The following is a 15,443-nucleotide window of genomic DNA, read 5'->3' as shown; positions in this document are numbered from 1 at the left end:
TACATATCTCTCTCTATATATATATATGTATATGTAAAGATTGTTCTGTCTCATTTAAACTGTAAATGTAAACATTTCATGTCATCTAGCCTACATTTAATTAACTGCGAACCAAAAAACATGATTAACCAAAAAACTGATTAATTACAGTATGTTACAGTAAATTACAGTAAAAGGAAATATGTGACTGAATAAAACATAGTTTCTCTGACAGACCTCAGGATAAAAAAGAGTACCTCTCGTTTGATGTGTGAGTGTGTTAGAGGTGTGGCTCCAGTGAATGGTTGGAGGAGGGTCGAGTATCAGTCTCAGCGGTAGATCCGTGAGCGAAGAAATCAGCGGCTGAATTTTATACAGTTAAACGGGACTGAGAGGAACCATGCTGGAATACAAATCTAAACGCTCATTTACGACTCGCATTAGCTGGCAGTCTCTTCGGAGAGCGGTGTAATTAATGGCTTTAAGCGCTTTTGTGGTAAGTTGCGTATATAAACCATTATTTAAAGGGGCAGTGGGTTGACCAAGAGGTGCGATCGAGGATTCAGTATTGTTCGTAGCAGATGTAGGACTGACCACGTTTATCTGTTGAATGCTGTGTGCGTAAAGTCACCTGTTGCAAAAACATCACTTTTTAATGTAAGTAAATTATTCATTTTCATTTAACATACGTGCTTTGGTACTAAAAGTGTACTAGGATCCAGACTGTATATATTGTGTTTGTAGTGGTAGTAGAGGGTGGGTGAGTGAGTTGGGGGTGGGTAGGTGGGTGGAAATGTATGGGCTCAAATAAACAAGGTGGTGCTGAATTGTGCGTATGTGCTCTCACCATAGACTGTAAAAAACAGGCTCTCACACATTCACCGCAAAGTAAAACTCGACATCTACAAGTATGTGTGAGGGAAGAATAAACGTTGGAAGTAGGGCGAACTGTACAAAATAGAGCACAGATAAAAGCTGTGAACTCTTAAGACTTTTATTTTTTGTGTGGCGCTACCACCCTCTTAACTGTAAATGAAACGTATCATAATTTTATTGCGTTCATTTTAGATTTTTCGCATAGGCGTTGCTTTCAATTTGAACTGCAGATTTAAATCAAGTGAGGTAGATCATCAGTAAAACGAGGACAGTGGCAGTTCACATCAAAAGTGACCGCTATATGTAAAGTAAAGCAATTCTCTGGATAACACATAATGTTTTGTCAAATTAGGTCTGTGTCACTTTATCTAACATATTTAGTTAAAGTGGAATAGTGCTTAAAACAGACCCTCATGAATAATGAAATGTAGTTATCATTTTTGATACTGAAGCTTGATCACATCCACTATGATGATGTCAGGCAAATAAAAGCATCTGCAGAATGAAAAAAAAAATATTATATTTGATTGGCTACTGGTATTTGAAGAGCATTTGATCATGAAATGTATTTATCCCACTTTTGTGACTTTTTTTTTTTTTTTTTTTGAAAAATAAAAAAAAAAAAAAAAAAAAAACTTACCACCTGATCTAGTCAGTGTTTTAAAAAGAGGTAGGCCTATATAAAAATTTTATTAAAATGTTGATTAAAATAAATAAAAAATATAAAATTAAAATGTATTGAAAATTAAGTACATTTTGAAAATGGAAAATAAATACATTTGGACAAAACAAAACAAAAAGTATAATTCCTGAGGATGTGGACAGTGAGTTATCATGAAATGTTTTTATCCCCCTTTTGTGTCTTTTTTTTTTTTTTTTTGTGAAAATGAACACAAATGCATGAGTTTTTGCAGAACTCGTTCTGTAAAATGTTTCCTTTTTGTCAGACTCAAAGATACTTTAATCAGGAGTCGTGCATTCATTAACATTACTGATTGATATTAATCATTTTCATTATTAGTGGAATCTGAAAACCCGATAATATCCTCCTTAATTGTGTCGGCTGGACTTTTTTTGTTTTTGCTTCAGACCATGTGACTTTAGAGTGTAGTATAAGGGAGGCTTGATAATGATTAACACTTGAGATAACAATTTTATTGAAAATAGTGATCAAAAAAGTTTTTTATACAAAATATGATTTTAGTTACTGATTTATAACAAAGTAATCAAAACTGAGGAAAGCTTTCTAATATTTCCAATCAAAGACTGAAGACTTAATGTTTCTAAAAAAAAGGTAACAACTGTAGTTAGTCTCTGGTTGGGTGAATGAAGAGAACACATGAAAGCAGTCCTTTATTGTTTACTTAAACTCTGCTCTGTTTAGAACCGCATCAGCCTTTTGGATCAAAGACAATGAATACCTTGTATGTCCTATCACAGAACCGTGTGATGTTTATATTATTTAGTAAAGATAGTGTGAGTTCGAGTTCTTCTGTTTTGAGTCAGTTGGGAGTCAACAAATGATAACCTCTCTCCATTTGGCTTATTACTTTGTCAGAGGAAGACTGTTCTCACCATGTCACACCTCAGGACAGGAAAAGATCCTTTGCTTTTAACAGCCTGAGAACATAAGCACCAGGCTGTTGCTGCTTGTGCCACTGTGCAATTTATGTTGTTTGTACTTGTAGATGACCTTCAGGAGTTTCAGTAGAAATTATTGATATAGATGCCTTTATTGAACTTTTTGCCCTAGGGACTTACCATGCAAATGGAAGTAGTAAAAGAAACCAGACCAATGTTGTACTGCCCTTTTCCAGTTAGTATAATAAAAGTGTTTTAGGGGATGCTAGACAGCTTGTAAATTTTATTGCATATATCAGAGATCTTTTTGAAGTGAAAGATAACCAGTTTGACCTCTGTATCTATTGCTTCTCTAGTCTAGATGGCCTAGTAGTTTACGATGTAATGCATCACATTTGTGGTGACAATGAGAAGACATTCACTTATGGTGCTTGATTAAGGGTCTGCTGAGAAAGACTTAGTTTAGATTTGTTCACTGCATAATGTTTAATTCTGTTAAAAAGAGTTACATCACAATTTGAATTAATTGTAATCTTGTGTAGGCCTACAAAATCCTCAGGTTGAGAGGTCATATTATTAATCACCCTTTCATGTCATCATCTTTTGATATTATGCATTAAATCAGGTGATTTCAACATAAATGGAGAATTAATTGGCATATTAATAACATTAGTAATTGGCAAAAATGATATATTATGTAGGGGAAGTTTTAATTGAGCCATATTTTTGTTTATGTGTACGTAATGGTGCATGTGATTGGGCGGCTGTAGCTGTATTTCATGTAAGTGTGAGCAACATGTTTTATTTTTACCTCAGTCTTTAATCATTTAGAAGTGCCTGACTTCCAGTTCTAACTCTTGAGTCTTGACAGGAGCACAGGACAGTTCTGTCTGCAGGCTGCATGTGTGTTTGTGTACAACTTGTACTTGTAGTTGAAACATCTATCCGTCATTTTGTCTATATTGTAGATGAATACATCTATATTTGTATATTTTTTTCATGGCTTAACTTTGACTTTAATTATCTAAATTGTTATTTTATGGTTTGCTTAAGACAAAATAGTCACCTGATCTATCTAACAGTTTATTTTATGTCAGTCTATTTGGAATTGGATTTGAATGCTGATCTAATTTTCTCCAAAAAGGAAAGCAAAATAAATAAATAATACAAATATTACAAATAAATAGAAATTGAGAACATGAGCGTAATCAGTATGGCATTTTGTAATTTTATTTGTGTGTTGTGTTTGAGGCTACAGAGACTACACAGCCTTCCTGTTTTCAGGACATACCACCCTTAAAAGCTGATCAGGCCAAAAGGGAGGAGTTGTTGCATTTCCAAATTATGTTTGGATAATGTCATGCAGAGGAGGACATGAGATTCAGCCTCTTTCCCAGAAACACACTGAAGCATGTGTTGTGGATGTAGAGATCAGTCTCTTTTGAACTGAGAAACACCCATTTATTTTCTTTAATTCAGACTTCAGATGTCTTTTGTATCAGCTGTGAGTGTCTGTAACTCAAGGTTTTTGTGACATTAAATTATAATCTTATTATTCCTTCCTATCATTCAGTGTGTTCGTTTCTGTCTGATCATGTGACTAATATGTTTCTCCCTCTGCAGATTCCAGGCTGTCTAATTGGAGTTTGCTACGCAGATAGTCCCTAAAAGGAGGAATGTGTGTGTGTTTGCCCACAAGGATCTGATATCTCTTCAACTTTGACTTCTTTGAGGACATAATTAAAAAATGGCAAGGTCTCAGTGACCTTAAGAATCCCAGTAAGAATCAACGACGGGGTGTAAACATAACATTTGAATACCAAAGATACCTGGAATATATCCATCTTCAACTGCAAAGCAGAAACCATGGCAACCAAATGTAAAGACCAATGGAAAGTATCCATGGAAACCACAAACTCTGCCTGGCTCTTGTTTTGGACCATATGGATTTTTTTGGCTGGAGTCTTACAAGCAACTGTGGCGAGTGAAGATGAGGTCACAGCACGCATCAGTTTCACATACAGTGAGTGCAAGAATCAATTATTCATTATTTGACAGATGCTTTCTTATTTAAAGCTATTCACAATTTACTTACTAATATAATAGTCCCACCTAGAGCTAGTGGGGGTTAAGTTCATTCACACTGGTGCTATGGTAGCATGATACAGTGATGGTATCAGGTGGTTATTCCACCATGCATTTATTTGCTCAAAAATACAGTAAAAAATAATAATAATAATATTGTTCAATATTACAATTCAATTCATTTTGTTATATATTTAAAATGTAATTTATTCCTGTGATGGTAAAGCTGAATTTTCTTCAGTCCTCAGTGTCACATGATCCTTCCGAAATCATTCGAATATGCTGATTTGGTTGGAAATGTTTCTTTTATTACCAGTGTTGAAAACGGTTTTGTTGGAATATATTATCATGGTAGAGCCAGAAATGTTTAAAATAAATAAATATAAAAACACATTATGTGCCATTATGATCACTAAAGCAGTAATGAGCACTGTATTCTGTACATCTGAAATAATTTAGCTCAATTTTAGGGCTACTTGAACTGCCATGATGTTTCTTATTCCCGAAAGACCCATTACGAGACTGTTCCAAATGTTGCGTTCACTCATCTTAGCCAAACACACAGGAGAGTTTAATCCTTGATTGTAAACATTTACAAGAGCTATTAGAACCATTTGCAAACTCTGGCTGGTGTACTGTATCAGAGTAACAGCCATACTCATTAATCATTTGAGGTTGAAAATGCAAATGTAATGGTTGTACTTAGAACAAAACGGCTTGTAAAGGGTTTTATATGAGTAAACACTGATGTTAGTGACCTCTGTGCCCTGCTAGGAAAACCTTCTGGACATGCAAACCGACGTAATTTTAAAGGGTTGGTTTGTGTGCCAGGTTTTTGTAGTTTTGAAGGTGCATTCCACGTGAGGAATGCAGGATGAATTTTGAATGCACTGTAAGAATTTGGCCTGTAAGTTGAGTATATATGGGTGAAATCTAAAGCTTTGTTAAATAACAAGCTTTTTTGTTCTTTTTATGAAGTGAATTTAAGCTGCGTATTTAAAGTAATATTTTTGCCTGTGTGTGTGTTCAGATGCAGAAGGACGATCAGTGAGAGAGTTCTCTGTGGATGGTGTGTATAACTATTCAACACTTCTGCTGAGCCCGGATGAAAACAAGATCTACGTGGGAGCCAGGGAGAACATATTCTCTCTCAGCCTGGATAACATCAGCGTGACGTATCTGCAGAAAACTGTAAGTGCATGCGAGAATGTTTGTAGTAGTGTGTAGGAGTGCATTTTGATGTTACTCAGCATTGTTTTGTATCTTTTGCAGCTCACATGGAGCACTCCTGAAAGCAAGAGGAAAGAGTGTATTTTCAAGGGAAAGGACCCCCAGGTATGTGGGGATTGTTAATATAAATGTGAAGCAATATATTAACAACAAACTAAAAAATAATCTGTCTCTTATGTGTTTCAGACTGATTGTTTCAACTACATCAAGATTTCACTGCGTCTGAACAGCACACACCTGTATGTGTGTGGAACGTATGCCTTCAGTCCCATCTGTGCTTACATTGTGAGACTTTTTTTTTTCTCTTTATGATGTTATGATGCTTTTTAAAAAAAATCTAGTGTAAAAATTAAGTTCTTAGAAGGTTAGTCTTTGTATTCATGTTGGCTTCATATGGTTTTAAGAAACTTTTGTCATTTTGTCATGTTACTATCAAGTAAAAATAATAATATAAAGGTAAAATCAAAACAAACGATCCAATATTGTATAAGACTTTTTGACCTTTACACACAGTTTTGACCTTTATCTACTTAATAATAAATTAATTAGATGTATTCAAGTCATTGTATATTTAAATTTTAAAAAATTATGTATTTTTGATCAAAATACTATTATATCATTGACCCATTTGTGTAAATGCATCTGGTGTCATTTGTTCTAACTGTTGCTCCGTGTTTTTCTGGAAATTCTGTAGAACATTTCAAGTTTCTCTCTGGAAAGAGATGAAAAGGGGGAACATGTTATGGAGGACGGACGTGGACGCTGTCCATTTAATCCAGAATACAGATCTACAGCTATTACAGTGGGTGAGTATACTCATGAAAAAACAATGCAATAATTTTGTTTGAACTTCATATATAAACATCATTAAGTTTGATGAAAATGGTGATTTAGTGTTAATAAGCACTTGTATGTTTTGTTGTGTTACAGATGGGGAACTGTACACTGCTACTGTCAGTAACTTCCAGGGAAATGAACCCACCATATATAGGAGTCTAGGGTCTGGCACCCCTCTCAAAACGGAGAACTCTCTCAACTGGCTCCAGGGTAAATATATACCAACACACACACACACTTCCTCACAAGGGACTTCTTAGGAGATAAATATCCAAAAATAAATGCCAACATAGGTGATTACAGAACCCTGCTTTCTCACGCATGTTGAAAACAAATTATTGCTGACTGATACTGAGGTTAAATAAACAGTTATACAATTTTATTTTCTGGAATATGTTTTTTGAAAGTGTATTTATTTCTGTATGTGTGTGTGTTTGCTGCGGTCCGGTAGACCCAGCGTTTGTAGGTTCTGCTCATATTACAGGTTTAGACAGCGAGAGAAGTGATGATCAGATCTACTTTTTCTTCAGCGAAATGGGGAAAGAGTTCGACTTCTTTGATAACACCATAGTGTCCAGGATCGCACGTGTGTGTAAGGTAAGATGGATTGTTTAAGCAGTTCACACACTGTTGATAAAGTCAGCATAAACCTGAGAAAGAACACGTTCTGACACACACACACATACACAAATGCCAATATTTCCAATATCACTTTGCACTTAGCATATTCTTATCTTCTAAAGATTCCTCAACTCATTCTGCTTTAGCTCTAAAGGTCAACATAAAAATCTAAATGTTTCCTGGTGTTATTATGCAAAATCCATTAGTGCACATTACATTATAAAGTCTTAATAGTCTTTTATTAAAATGTAAAGACTTGCTCTGGCTCTGAAATAACTTTTTCTGTCGACTATTGGACAATGTTAACCAATAATTAAAAAGCTCTGTTTTAGAAAACTCATAATTAAACTAGCTTAATTTACTTTAGGACAGACTTTAGGTGACAAATAAACATGGAGATCTTTTTGCAGGTAGAATGGAGAAACAGTACACATGGTTCATTTACATATAATACAGACATTGTAACAATTCAAAGCTGGTTGAAAATCTTCTAACTTGTCCTTTAATTTCAAGTCATTGAGTGTAACAGATGAAGCAGGATAAATGTAAAAGTTTTTTTTTTTTTAGTTAATTGTCATAACTCTGGACACTTGTAAAACCGGGGCATCTGGTCACCCTAGTTTCATGTTAACTTAAAAAGCTGATGAACAAGGTGAATCACAGGAGACTGTGAACTCTTCCCTAATAATGCTCATATGTGTGTTACTTTCCCTCCCACTGATGCTCCCTAAAACCCATGGGAGTACCATGATAATACCATGTTTTGTTTTAGACATGTACTATGGTATTACAATATTATTCATTGAGATGCCCTGGAGAATTATATAAATACTATGGTATATGCATATAATAATAGTTTAGTACCATGTTATGACTATCTAATACTGTACTATGGTACTGCAGATGCTCTGAAACCAGGGCTGGAGTTATGATGCCCCCTAGCGGTCTTTCTGAGTATTGTGAATTATTGAGAATATATGTTGGTTTGAAAGTGTTAATCATTTGTTTGTGTGTGTGTATGACCTCAGGAGGATCAAGGTGGGGAGAGAGTCCTGCAAAAGAAATGGACCACATTTCTGAAAGCTCAACTCTTGTGTTCGCTACCGGACGATGGCTTTCCTTTCAACATCATACAGGATGTGTATGTGCTCCCAGCCCAACGCAAGAAAAACACACTCCTCTATGCAGTCTTCACTTCTCAGTGGTGAGCAAAAAATGTAGAGTGGCGAAGGAAGATAAGCTTGAAGGGAGAGGATGTTTTTCGTTAATCATACTAGAAACTGAATGTAACATTGCTAATTTGTTGCTGTATGTTTTGTAGGAGTAAAGGTCTGGCAGGCAGTTCAGCAGTGTGTGTGTTCAGCATGGATCAGGTAGAAAAAGCGTTTAATGGCCGTTACAAAGAAGTGAACCGAGAGACACAGCAATGGTACACACACACTCACTCTGTACCTGAACCACGACCTGGAATGGTAAGATGGCACACACTCCTACATATACACTTTACCAGTTCTATATAAGTGGAGGATCTTGATCTTGAGTTTCCGTGAAGCTTTTTATGAAGATTTTTTTTGTCCTTTCTGCAGTGTATTACTAATGCTTCAAGGCAGCTGGGAATAGACTCATCCCTTGATATGCCAGATAAGGTACTAAACTTTGTGAAAGACCACTTCCTGATGGACAGTCCTGTCAAAAGTCGGCCTGTGCTCTTCACACACTCTGTGCACTACACACAAATTGCTGTGCACCATGTGCAAGGCCTCCATGAAGCTTACGATGTGATGTTCATTGGCACAGGTATGTGTTTTTTTTTTTTGTTTGAGTGTCTGAGTTTCTGTGATTTCATTTCTTTTCTAAATAGCTGTTAATGTTATGCTCTGTGATTTGTCAGATGATGGACGTTTGCAAAAGGCTGTGAATGTAGTCGGTATGATGCACATCATTGAAGAGATCCAACTGTTCCCAGAGCAACAACCTGTACAAAACATAGAGCTGGATTCAACTAAGGTGTGTGTGTTTATGTGCTAACACTTTTCAATTTGTTATAATTAGCTAATGCATTAAATATCATGAACTAACAATGAATGATACTTTTACAGCATTTATTAAATTTGGTTAATTTTAATATCTACATATACTGATACATTTTTAACCTTTCAATTTCAATAACACAAATTAACAGAAAGTGTTACTGTTTATATTTATGAAAGGGTGCATAAAAAGTAACTGTTGAACACAGTTATGCTGCTTCGTTTTTTGTAGAATCTTGTTTCAGAGTGTTTCCATGAATAGAAAGTTGAAAATAACAGCATTCATTTGAAATATAATTTTTTTTGTGACATTGTAAAATCTCAGTTTTAATCATTTTAATGCTTCCTTGCTGAATAAAATTATGAATTTCTTTTTTGAAAAATATTGTATTGACCCCAAACTTTTGAATGGTAGTGTATTTGAACAAACATTTACACATTTTACTTGCCTTTGTGCTCCACAAAGCATTCATTTCACTCTCTTACTTTGAACCCTCTCTCTCAACAAACAGGGTTTGTTATTTGTGTCGTCACACTCTGGTATTGTGCAGCTGCCAGTAGCAAACTGCAGTTTCCATAACAACTGTGGCGAGTGTGTTTTGGCCAGAGACCCATACTGTGCCTGGACAGGCACACACTGTACTGACGTCACACGTATCCCACCACAAAAGTAAGTCTTCTTTCCTTCCCTTTTCCAGATCATCTGTTGAAGTAATCATTTTCTGTACCACTACCAATTTCTACCTTCTTTTGCATATTTCAGCCAATGGCAGCAGGATATCGAGAAGGCAGACACTTTAAAATGTAACAGCAAAATGCTGAGTGTGTACTCTGAGAGCTCAGGTAAATCTACAAATCCCGACATATTCAAGCATCTATCATCCATCTGAATATCTCATAACACCCATCTCTCTTCCTCTCTTTCTAGTGTCACCACGTTCTTTCCCAAGTTCCCAAGAATCTGATTGCGTGCTCATCATCGTCCCAGCTAATACTCTTCGCCTGCTGCCCTGCAATCTTCGCTCCAACCATGCACAAAGGAAATGGTCATACAAGCCAGATGTAGGACACTTCCTGTTCCCAAGCCTGGAGGGTGGGTTAGTAGTCAGCGGCCGTGCAGGCAGCGATGAGGTCTTCTCGTGTTGGTCAGAAGAACATGGCTTCAGGCAGCTCTTGGCCAATTACTGTGTGAAGGCAGAGCCTTTATCCGAGACTTCAACCAATACGGGGCGGATGGATGAACATCTTATAATCCAAAGCATATCGTCGAATGTCTTGTCCAGTGAATCAGCGCGCGCCGCTCAACTGCGCATAAAGACGTATGGCACAGAGCTGGCCGTAGTGTGTGTGCTGTTAGCTGTTTGTGTGCTTTCGTTTGGGCTGTCGGTAGCATATCGACACAGGGGCTGGATGAAGGAGGTACTGAGAGGAGGAGAGCAAACTGGAGGAGCCCAAAAGAGAACAGTCAGGCCTGGGGAGAGTTTACCCCTCAATGCTGGTGAGCTTCCAACCTCCCCATCCGACCACAAAAGCTACCAGACATTGGAGGATAACTGTGGTTACACAATCGCTCAATCGGAGACAAGCACGCAGAACAACTCCAAAGAAGCACAGACACTTGCCCAAACGCCACAGAATGGATTTAAAGAGACTCATGTGGAAGTCAGTGACATTAGCCCTCGGCCACGAGTACGACTGGGCTCTGAGATCAGAGACTCTGTCGTGTAAAATACTGACGTTTCCGATTAATTTCCATAATTTACGCAGAAACAGTCTAACACTCTTAATGTTCACTTGGTACATTCAATGGGCAGCTTTCTTGAAGACTAAGCGTACTGAGCCCTGAGCACAAGAGAATAGATGGGACATGCTCAGTGTGTGTATTGCCAAATTGTAGTTGTTTAAGACAATACCCTCAAATCTACTCCCACATCTCCTTCACTCTTTCATGTTAAACGGTAAAATATGACACAGTTTATTGTGTTAATATGAGAGTGTGCTGATACATTAGAGATCAGAAACAACAATCCAAGGAAGGGTGGACCAGATGGATGAACAGGAGAGAGATGGGCAATGAGCCTTGTGTTGTAGGACTGGTACTGGTGCTATTATCACTGCCAAGACAGAGTAATGATGCCTAACTCAAGGTGAGAAGACTGTTCTATGTCTGTTTGTATTCCTTTGCTATTCTTTGTGCAAAGTTTCAATGCATAAGTGTTTAATGGGGTACTTTAAATGTAAGATTTGACTATGAAACCCATAGCCCATACTCTGCAGATTCTCATTATACCAGCATTGAACACCAGGCAGTTCAGACCAGGTTGCTTGTTAGTGTTATAGAACTTGGTTACTTTCTTAACATTTTAGAAATCTGCTGTTATTTTTATTTATTCCCTTTTTTAATTTCCATTTTATTGTTTAATTTCTTAGTCCTTTTTGGGAAGGAGTCTCTTGGTGTTTATTGTTATTCAAATGTGTTCATGTTAGTAAAGTGCCTGGTGTTAAATAATGGTATGATGTGTATGGAACTATGAAATGTGGAGTAATTATGGAAAAAAAATTATATTTGCTTTTAGATAAAATGTTGCAAGCGTGTATGAGCATTAAGAAACTTTTTCTTAATACCCTTGAATGTACATCTGAAGAGTTATATGGGAATGTAATGCACAAAAACTTGAGATTCTGTTTTGCCTCATAGTTTTGGTGGTTATTGTGTTTGGTACAGAATATAGATGGAATCTAAACAGGCAGAAACGAGGTAATGATACTGTACAATAATAAAATATTATAATATTACAGTATAAACGGTATGCTTGGCATTTTGGTAAAGAGTGAGATAATGGAGGAGTGGTTAATACAGTGAGAAAAGGCTGAAAATGTCTGTTTAAGGGTAAAAAGGAAAAAAATGTAGAAGAACATTGCAGGCTATGTTCATTTATGGGTTACCCTTTTTTAATTTCCATTTTATTGTTTAATTTCTTAGTCCTTTTTGGGAAGGAGTCTCTTGGTGTTTATTGTTATTCAAATGTGTTCATGTTAGTAAAGTGCCTGGTGTTAAATAATGGTATGATGTGTATGGAACTATGAAATGTGGAGTAATTATGGAAAAAAAATTATATTTGCTTTTAGATAAAATGTTGCAAGCGTGTATGAGCATTAAGAAACTTTTTCTTAATACCCTTGAATGTACATCTGAAGAGTTATATGGGAATGTAATGCACAAAAACTTGAGATTCTGTTTTGCCTCATAGTTTTGGTGGTTATTGTGTTTGGTACAGAATATAGATGGAATCTAAACAGGCAGAAACGAGGTAATGATACTGTACAATAATAAAATATTATAATATTACAGTATAAACGGTATGCTTGGCATTTTGGTAAAGAGTGAGATAATGGAGGAGTGGTTAATACAGTGAGAAAAGGCTGAAAATGTCTGTAAACTTGCAATCTGTTTAAGGGTAAAAAGGAAAAAAATGTAGAACATTGCAGGCTATGTTCATTTATGGGTTATCCAGACTTCAAACACACCCATGCACTAACGTTGCTATTATAGACATCCGTTCCACTTGGAAAAGTCTTTTTAATCCACATTAACCATGACATGTTTGATGTTGTTTAATCGTGTTACATTCCACTGTGTTTTCAGCTTGTGTGTTTTGAATGGAAAATGTAAAGTAGATTGCGGTCTTTCATACTTTGACACTGTTTTACTGTTGTTTTACATTGTACATTCACGCACTTTATTTTTTCTACCAGTATTTGTAAGCTGTAAATGAGGTAGGCCACTGTCAACATCCCGGTTTAATATTGTAGCCAAGGTTTGTACATTAATGAATAGATGAAAATAGGTCTGAAAGAGTGTCTCCACTGTCTGACATGCAAAATAAAATTTTGCATAAACTCAGACTGTCACAGTCCGACTAATTTCACAAGCACAGTTGAGAAGTGTCAAAAATGTTTGTGATGAACGATTTCTCTTCTTGAAATAAGATGAATACATTCATGATACATAATTATTATACGTAGAGGTCCAGACTAAAAAAAATCTGACATTAAAAAAAGTATTTAAACCTGGAAATAAACTTTTTTCCATTCAAACAGTCAAAATGGTTGTGAATAGTATAATTTGTCATTCTTTTTTTATTTTTTATAAAAATGTAAGAAAAAAAAAATGAAGCATAATTCTAACTGCAGTTTTTATTTTTTACATTTGACATGAATTCATATGAATTCACAACCTGTGGAGTGGTTTTTACAGAGGTTTAGAATATGAAACATTTGAAAGGCAGTTAAGGAACATGTAAACATGTTGGTCATTTTGCTTTTACTGAATGCTAAGAGAAATATTCTGCTGTGATTGCATCTCTGACACCTCTGCCAGTTGGATGGTCCTGCGTGAAGGGGTCAATATCATCAGGTGGGAGTTGATATTCATTTGGCACCCGCTCCTTCCTTATAGTGGCTATGTTGTGGAGAATAACACAGGCACCTACGATCTGAGATGCCCGCTCTGGTGATACTCTTAGGTCACGAAGACAGTTGAACCGTGCCTTTAAAATGGCAAAAGTCGTGTCTATCTTGAGCCTGGTTTGACTGAGGGCTATGTTAAAGTCATTTTGTGGTTTTGTCTCGGGGTCAGGGTAGGGAGTCATCAAAAAGCTCTGACATGCGTAAGTTCTGTCTCCCACCAGCAGGCCATCAAACAGCCCTGTCAATGAACAGAAAAGAGAAAAGTGTCACAATGTCACAGTTAATTCAAGCGTTGTCTACAGTTCCCATTTTATCATACCTTCTTGAAAGCGCTGACATAACAACGACTTCTCGAAAATGTGGGTGTCCAGAATAGAGCCAGGCCATCTGGCATCCAGACTTGTGATCATACACTGATGGTCACAAGTAATCTGTAATTAACACACAGTAGGTGAGTCCCATGGGTTAGTGATACATTATCACGAAAATATATGCATATTAGTCAAAAGGAATATACCTACCTGAACGTTGAGGCTATGAGTAGCGTTTCTATTAAGATAATCAGCCTCAATTTGTTTTGTTGGTGTAGAGATTGGAATGTGCGTGCAATCTATTGCTCCAATAACTCTAGGAAATCCTTTAAAAGATTAAAAAAAATCTGTTTGGCAACTTTTATAGATGGTGTATTCGTGTATAAATCCATCTTACCAGCTATTTTAGAGAAGCCCTCTTTTATGGCTACGGTGGGTAAATGTCCAGGGAACACAATGAAAGTGTTTATGTATCTCTGGAGTGCGATAACCACCCTACGAATAGTTCGGCAAACTGTGTTTTTGCTGAGCTTCTCGGCATCGCCCACCTCATACAGGTATGTGCCACTTGCAAAGAAACGCAAAGCAATACAAATCATTTGCGGGACAGTGGTCGCGTGGCTTCGCCGCGTCGGGTTTTTAATATGGGGCTCAAGAAGCCGACAAAGATATAACATTCCCTCCGACGAAAACCTGTATCTCTCGTATAAGTGCTCATCAGAGAATGCCAGTGGGTTTTGTTTTTCTCTTATAACTCTTAGGGGATACAGTCATAGCAATAAATTACATACACAACCAGAATACAAAACAAATATATAAAGAATAATAAAAATGAAATATAAAGAACAAAAACAAATTAAAAATTAAACATATTTTCTTTCCTTTTTATAAATAAACCATAAATAAATTAAAATAAAAAATAACGTAAATGGAAAATTACATATAAAATGTCAACTTCAAAGAATACACAGGAGGTTTACATTAAAGTCAATATTTTTTCCATCAATACAGTAGTTTTAACAGCTTTCTTGTTAAGTGAAGAGCAGAGAGATTCATAAAAATTTCAAATCAATACAAAAAATCCTAAAATTGGGCATACACTCAGTAACTTTACATTTGTGAAGATGAAATAGGCCACAAAGAGTTAACAGTTTTAAGATATCATCCAGCTCCTTTGATCCTGATTCCCAAATTAAAAATAGTGCATTAATTACCTCAAAACTAAAAAGTTTGTTGTAAGCTGAGAAAACAAGCCAAGGCATTTCTTTCCAAAAATCCTTTGCATTTACATTTAGTCATTTTGCAGACGCTTTTATCCAAAGCGACTTACAATTGGGGGATACATTTAGCGATTCTTCTTAAAGAGGCAAACAGATACAGGAAGTGCTTGTAATACCAAGTTTCTAGACATTGTTCAAATAAG

General features: G+C 36.2%; 2 protein-coding genes across 3 annotated transcripts; one reads left to right on the top strand and one right to left on the bottom strand.

Annotated features, from left to right (window-relative positions):
* Positions 1 to 313: 313 nt before the first annotated feature.
* LOC107670776 (semaphorin-4B-like) lies at positions 314 to 11,603 on the top strand. Of its 2 annotated transcripts, none has more exons than XM_016463540.1 (15): positions 314 to 636; positions 4,060 to 4,459; positions 5,552 to 5,712; positions 5,794 to 5,856; positions 5,938 to 6,036; positions 6,446 to 6,557; positions 6,682 to 6,798; positions 7,040 to 7,185; positions 8,238 to 8,413; positions 8,531 to 8,681; positions 8,796 to 9,006; positions 9,101 to 9,216; positions 9,752 to 9,909; positions 10,003 to 10,082; positions 10,168 to 11,603. In XM_016463540.1, exons 2-15 carry the CDS (start codon positions 4,303 to 4,305, stop codon positions 10,965 to 10,967), a joined length of 2,547 nt encoding a protein of 848 aa, XP_016319026.1. In that variant the 5' UTR covers positions 314 to 636; positions 4,060 to 4,302; the 3' UTR covers positions 10,968 to 11,603. The 2 variants fall into 2 exon arrangements, with proteins under 2 accessions (XP_016319026.1, XP_016319027.1); XM_016463541.1 differs by lacking the exon at positions 314 to 636 and adding an exon at positions 3,864 to 3,940.
* A 1,826-nt stretch (positions 11,604 to 13,429) lies between these two features.
* harbi2 (harbinger transposase derived 2) lies at positions 13,430 to 14,773 on the bottom strand. The gene is made up of 4 exons (XM_016463441.1): positions 14,418 to 14,773; positions 14,231 to 14,346; positions 14,029 to 14,140; positions 13,430 to 13,947 (listed from the first exon to the last, which is right to left on the bottom strand). Exons 1-4 carry the CDS (start codon positions 14,695 to 14,697, stop codon positions 13,574 to 13,576), a joined length of 882 nt encoding a protein of 293 aa, XP_016318927.1. The 5' UTR covers positions 14,698 to 14,773; the 3' UTR covers positions 13,430 to 13,573.
* Positions 14,774 to 15,443: the final 670 nt, after the last annotated feature.

The sequence above is a fragment of the Sinocyclocheilus anshuiensis genome, unplaced genomic scaffold, assembly GCF_001515605.1.
Source record: "Sinocyclocheilus anshuiensis isolate Anshui unplaced genomic scaffold, SAMN03320099.WGS_v1.1 scaffold816, whole genome shotgun sequence".
NCBI classification, from domain to species: domain Eukaryota; kingdom Metazoa; phylum Chordata; class Actinopteri; order Cypriniformes; family Cyprinidae; genus Sinocyclocheilus; species Sinocyclocheilus anshuiensis.
The sequence above is the reverse complement of the archived record's forward strand: the minus strand, read 5'-3'. Positions and strand labels throughout refer to the sequence as shown.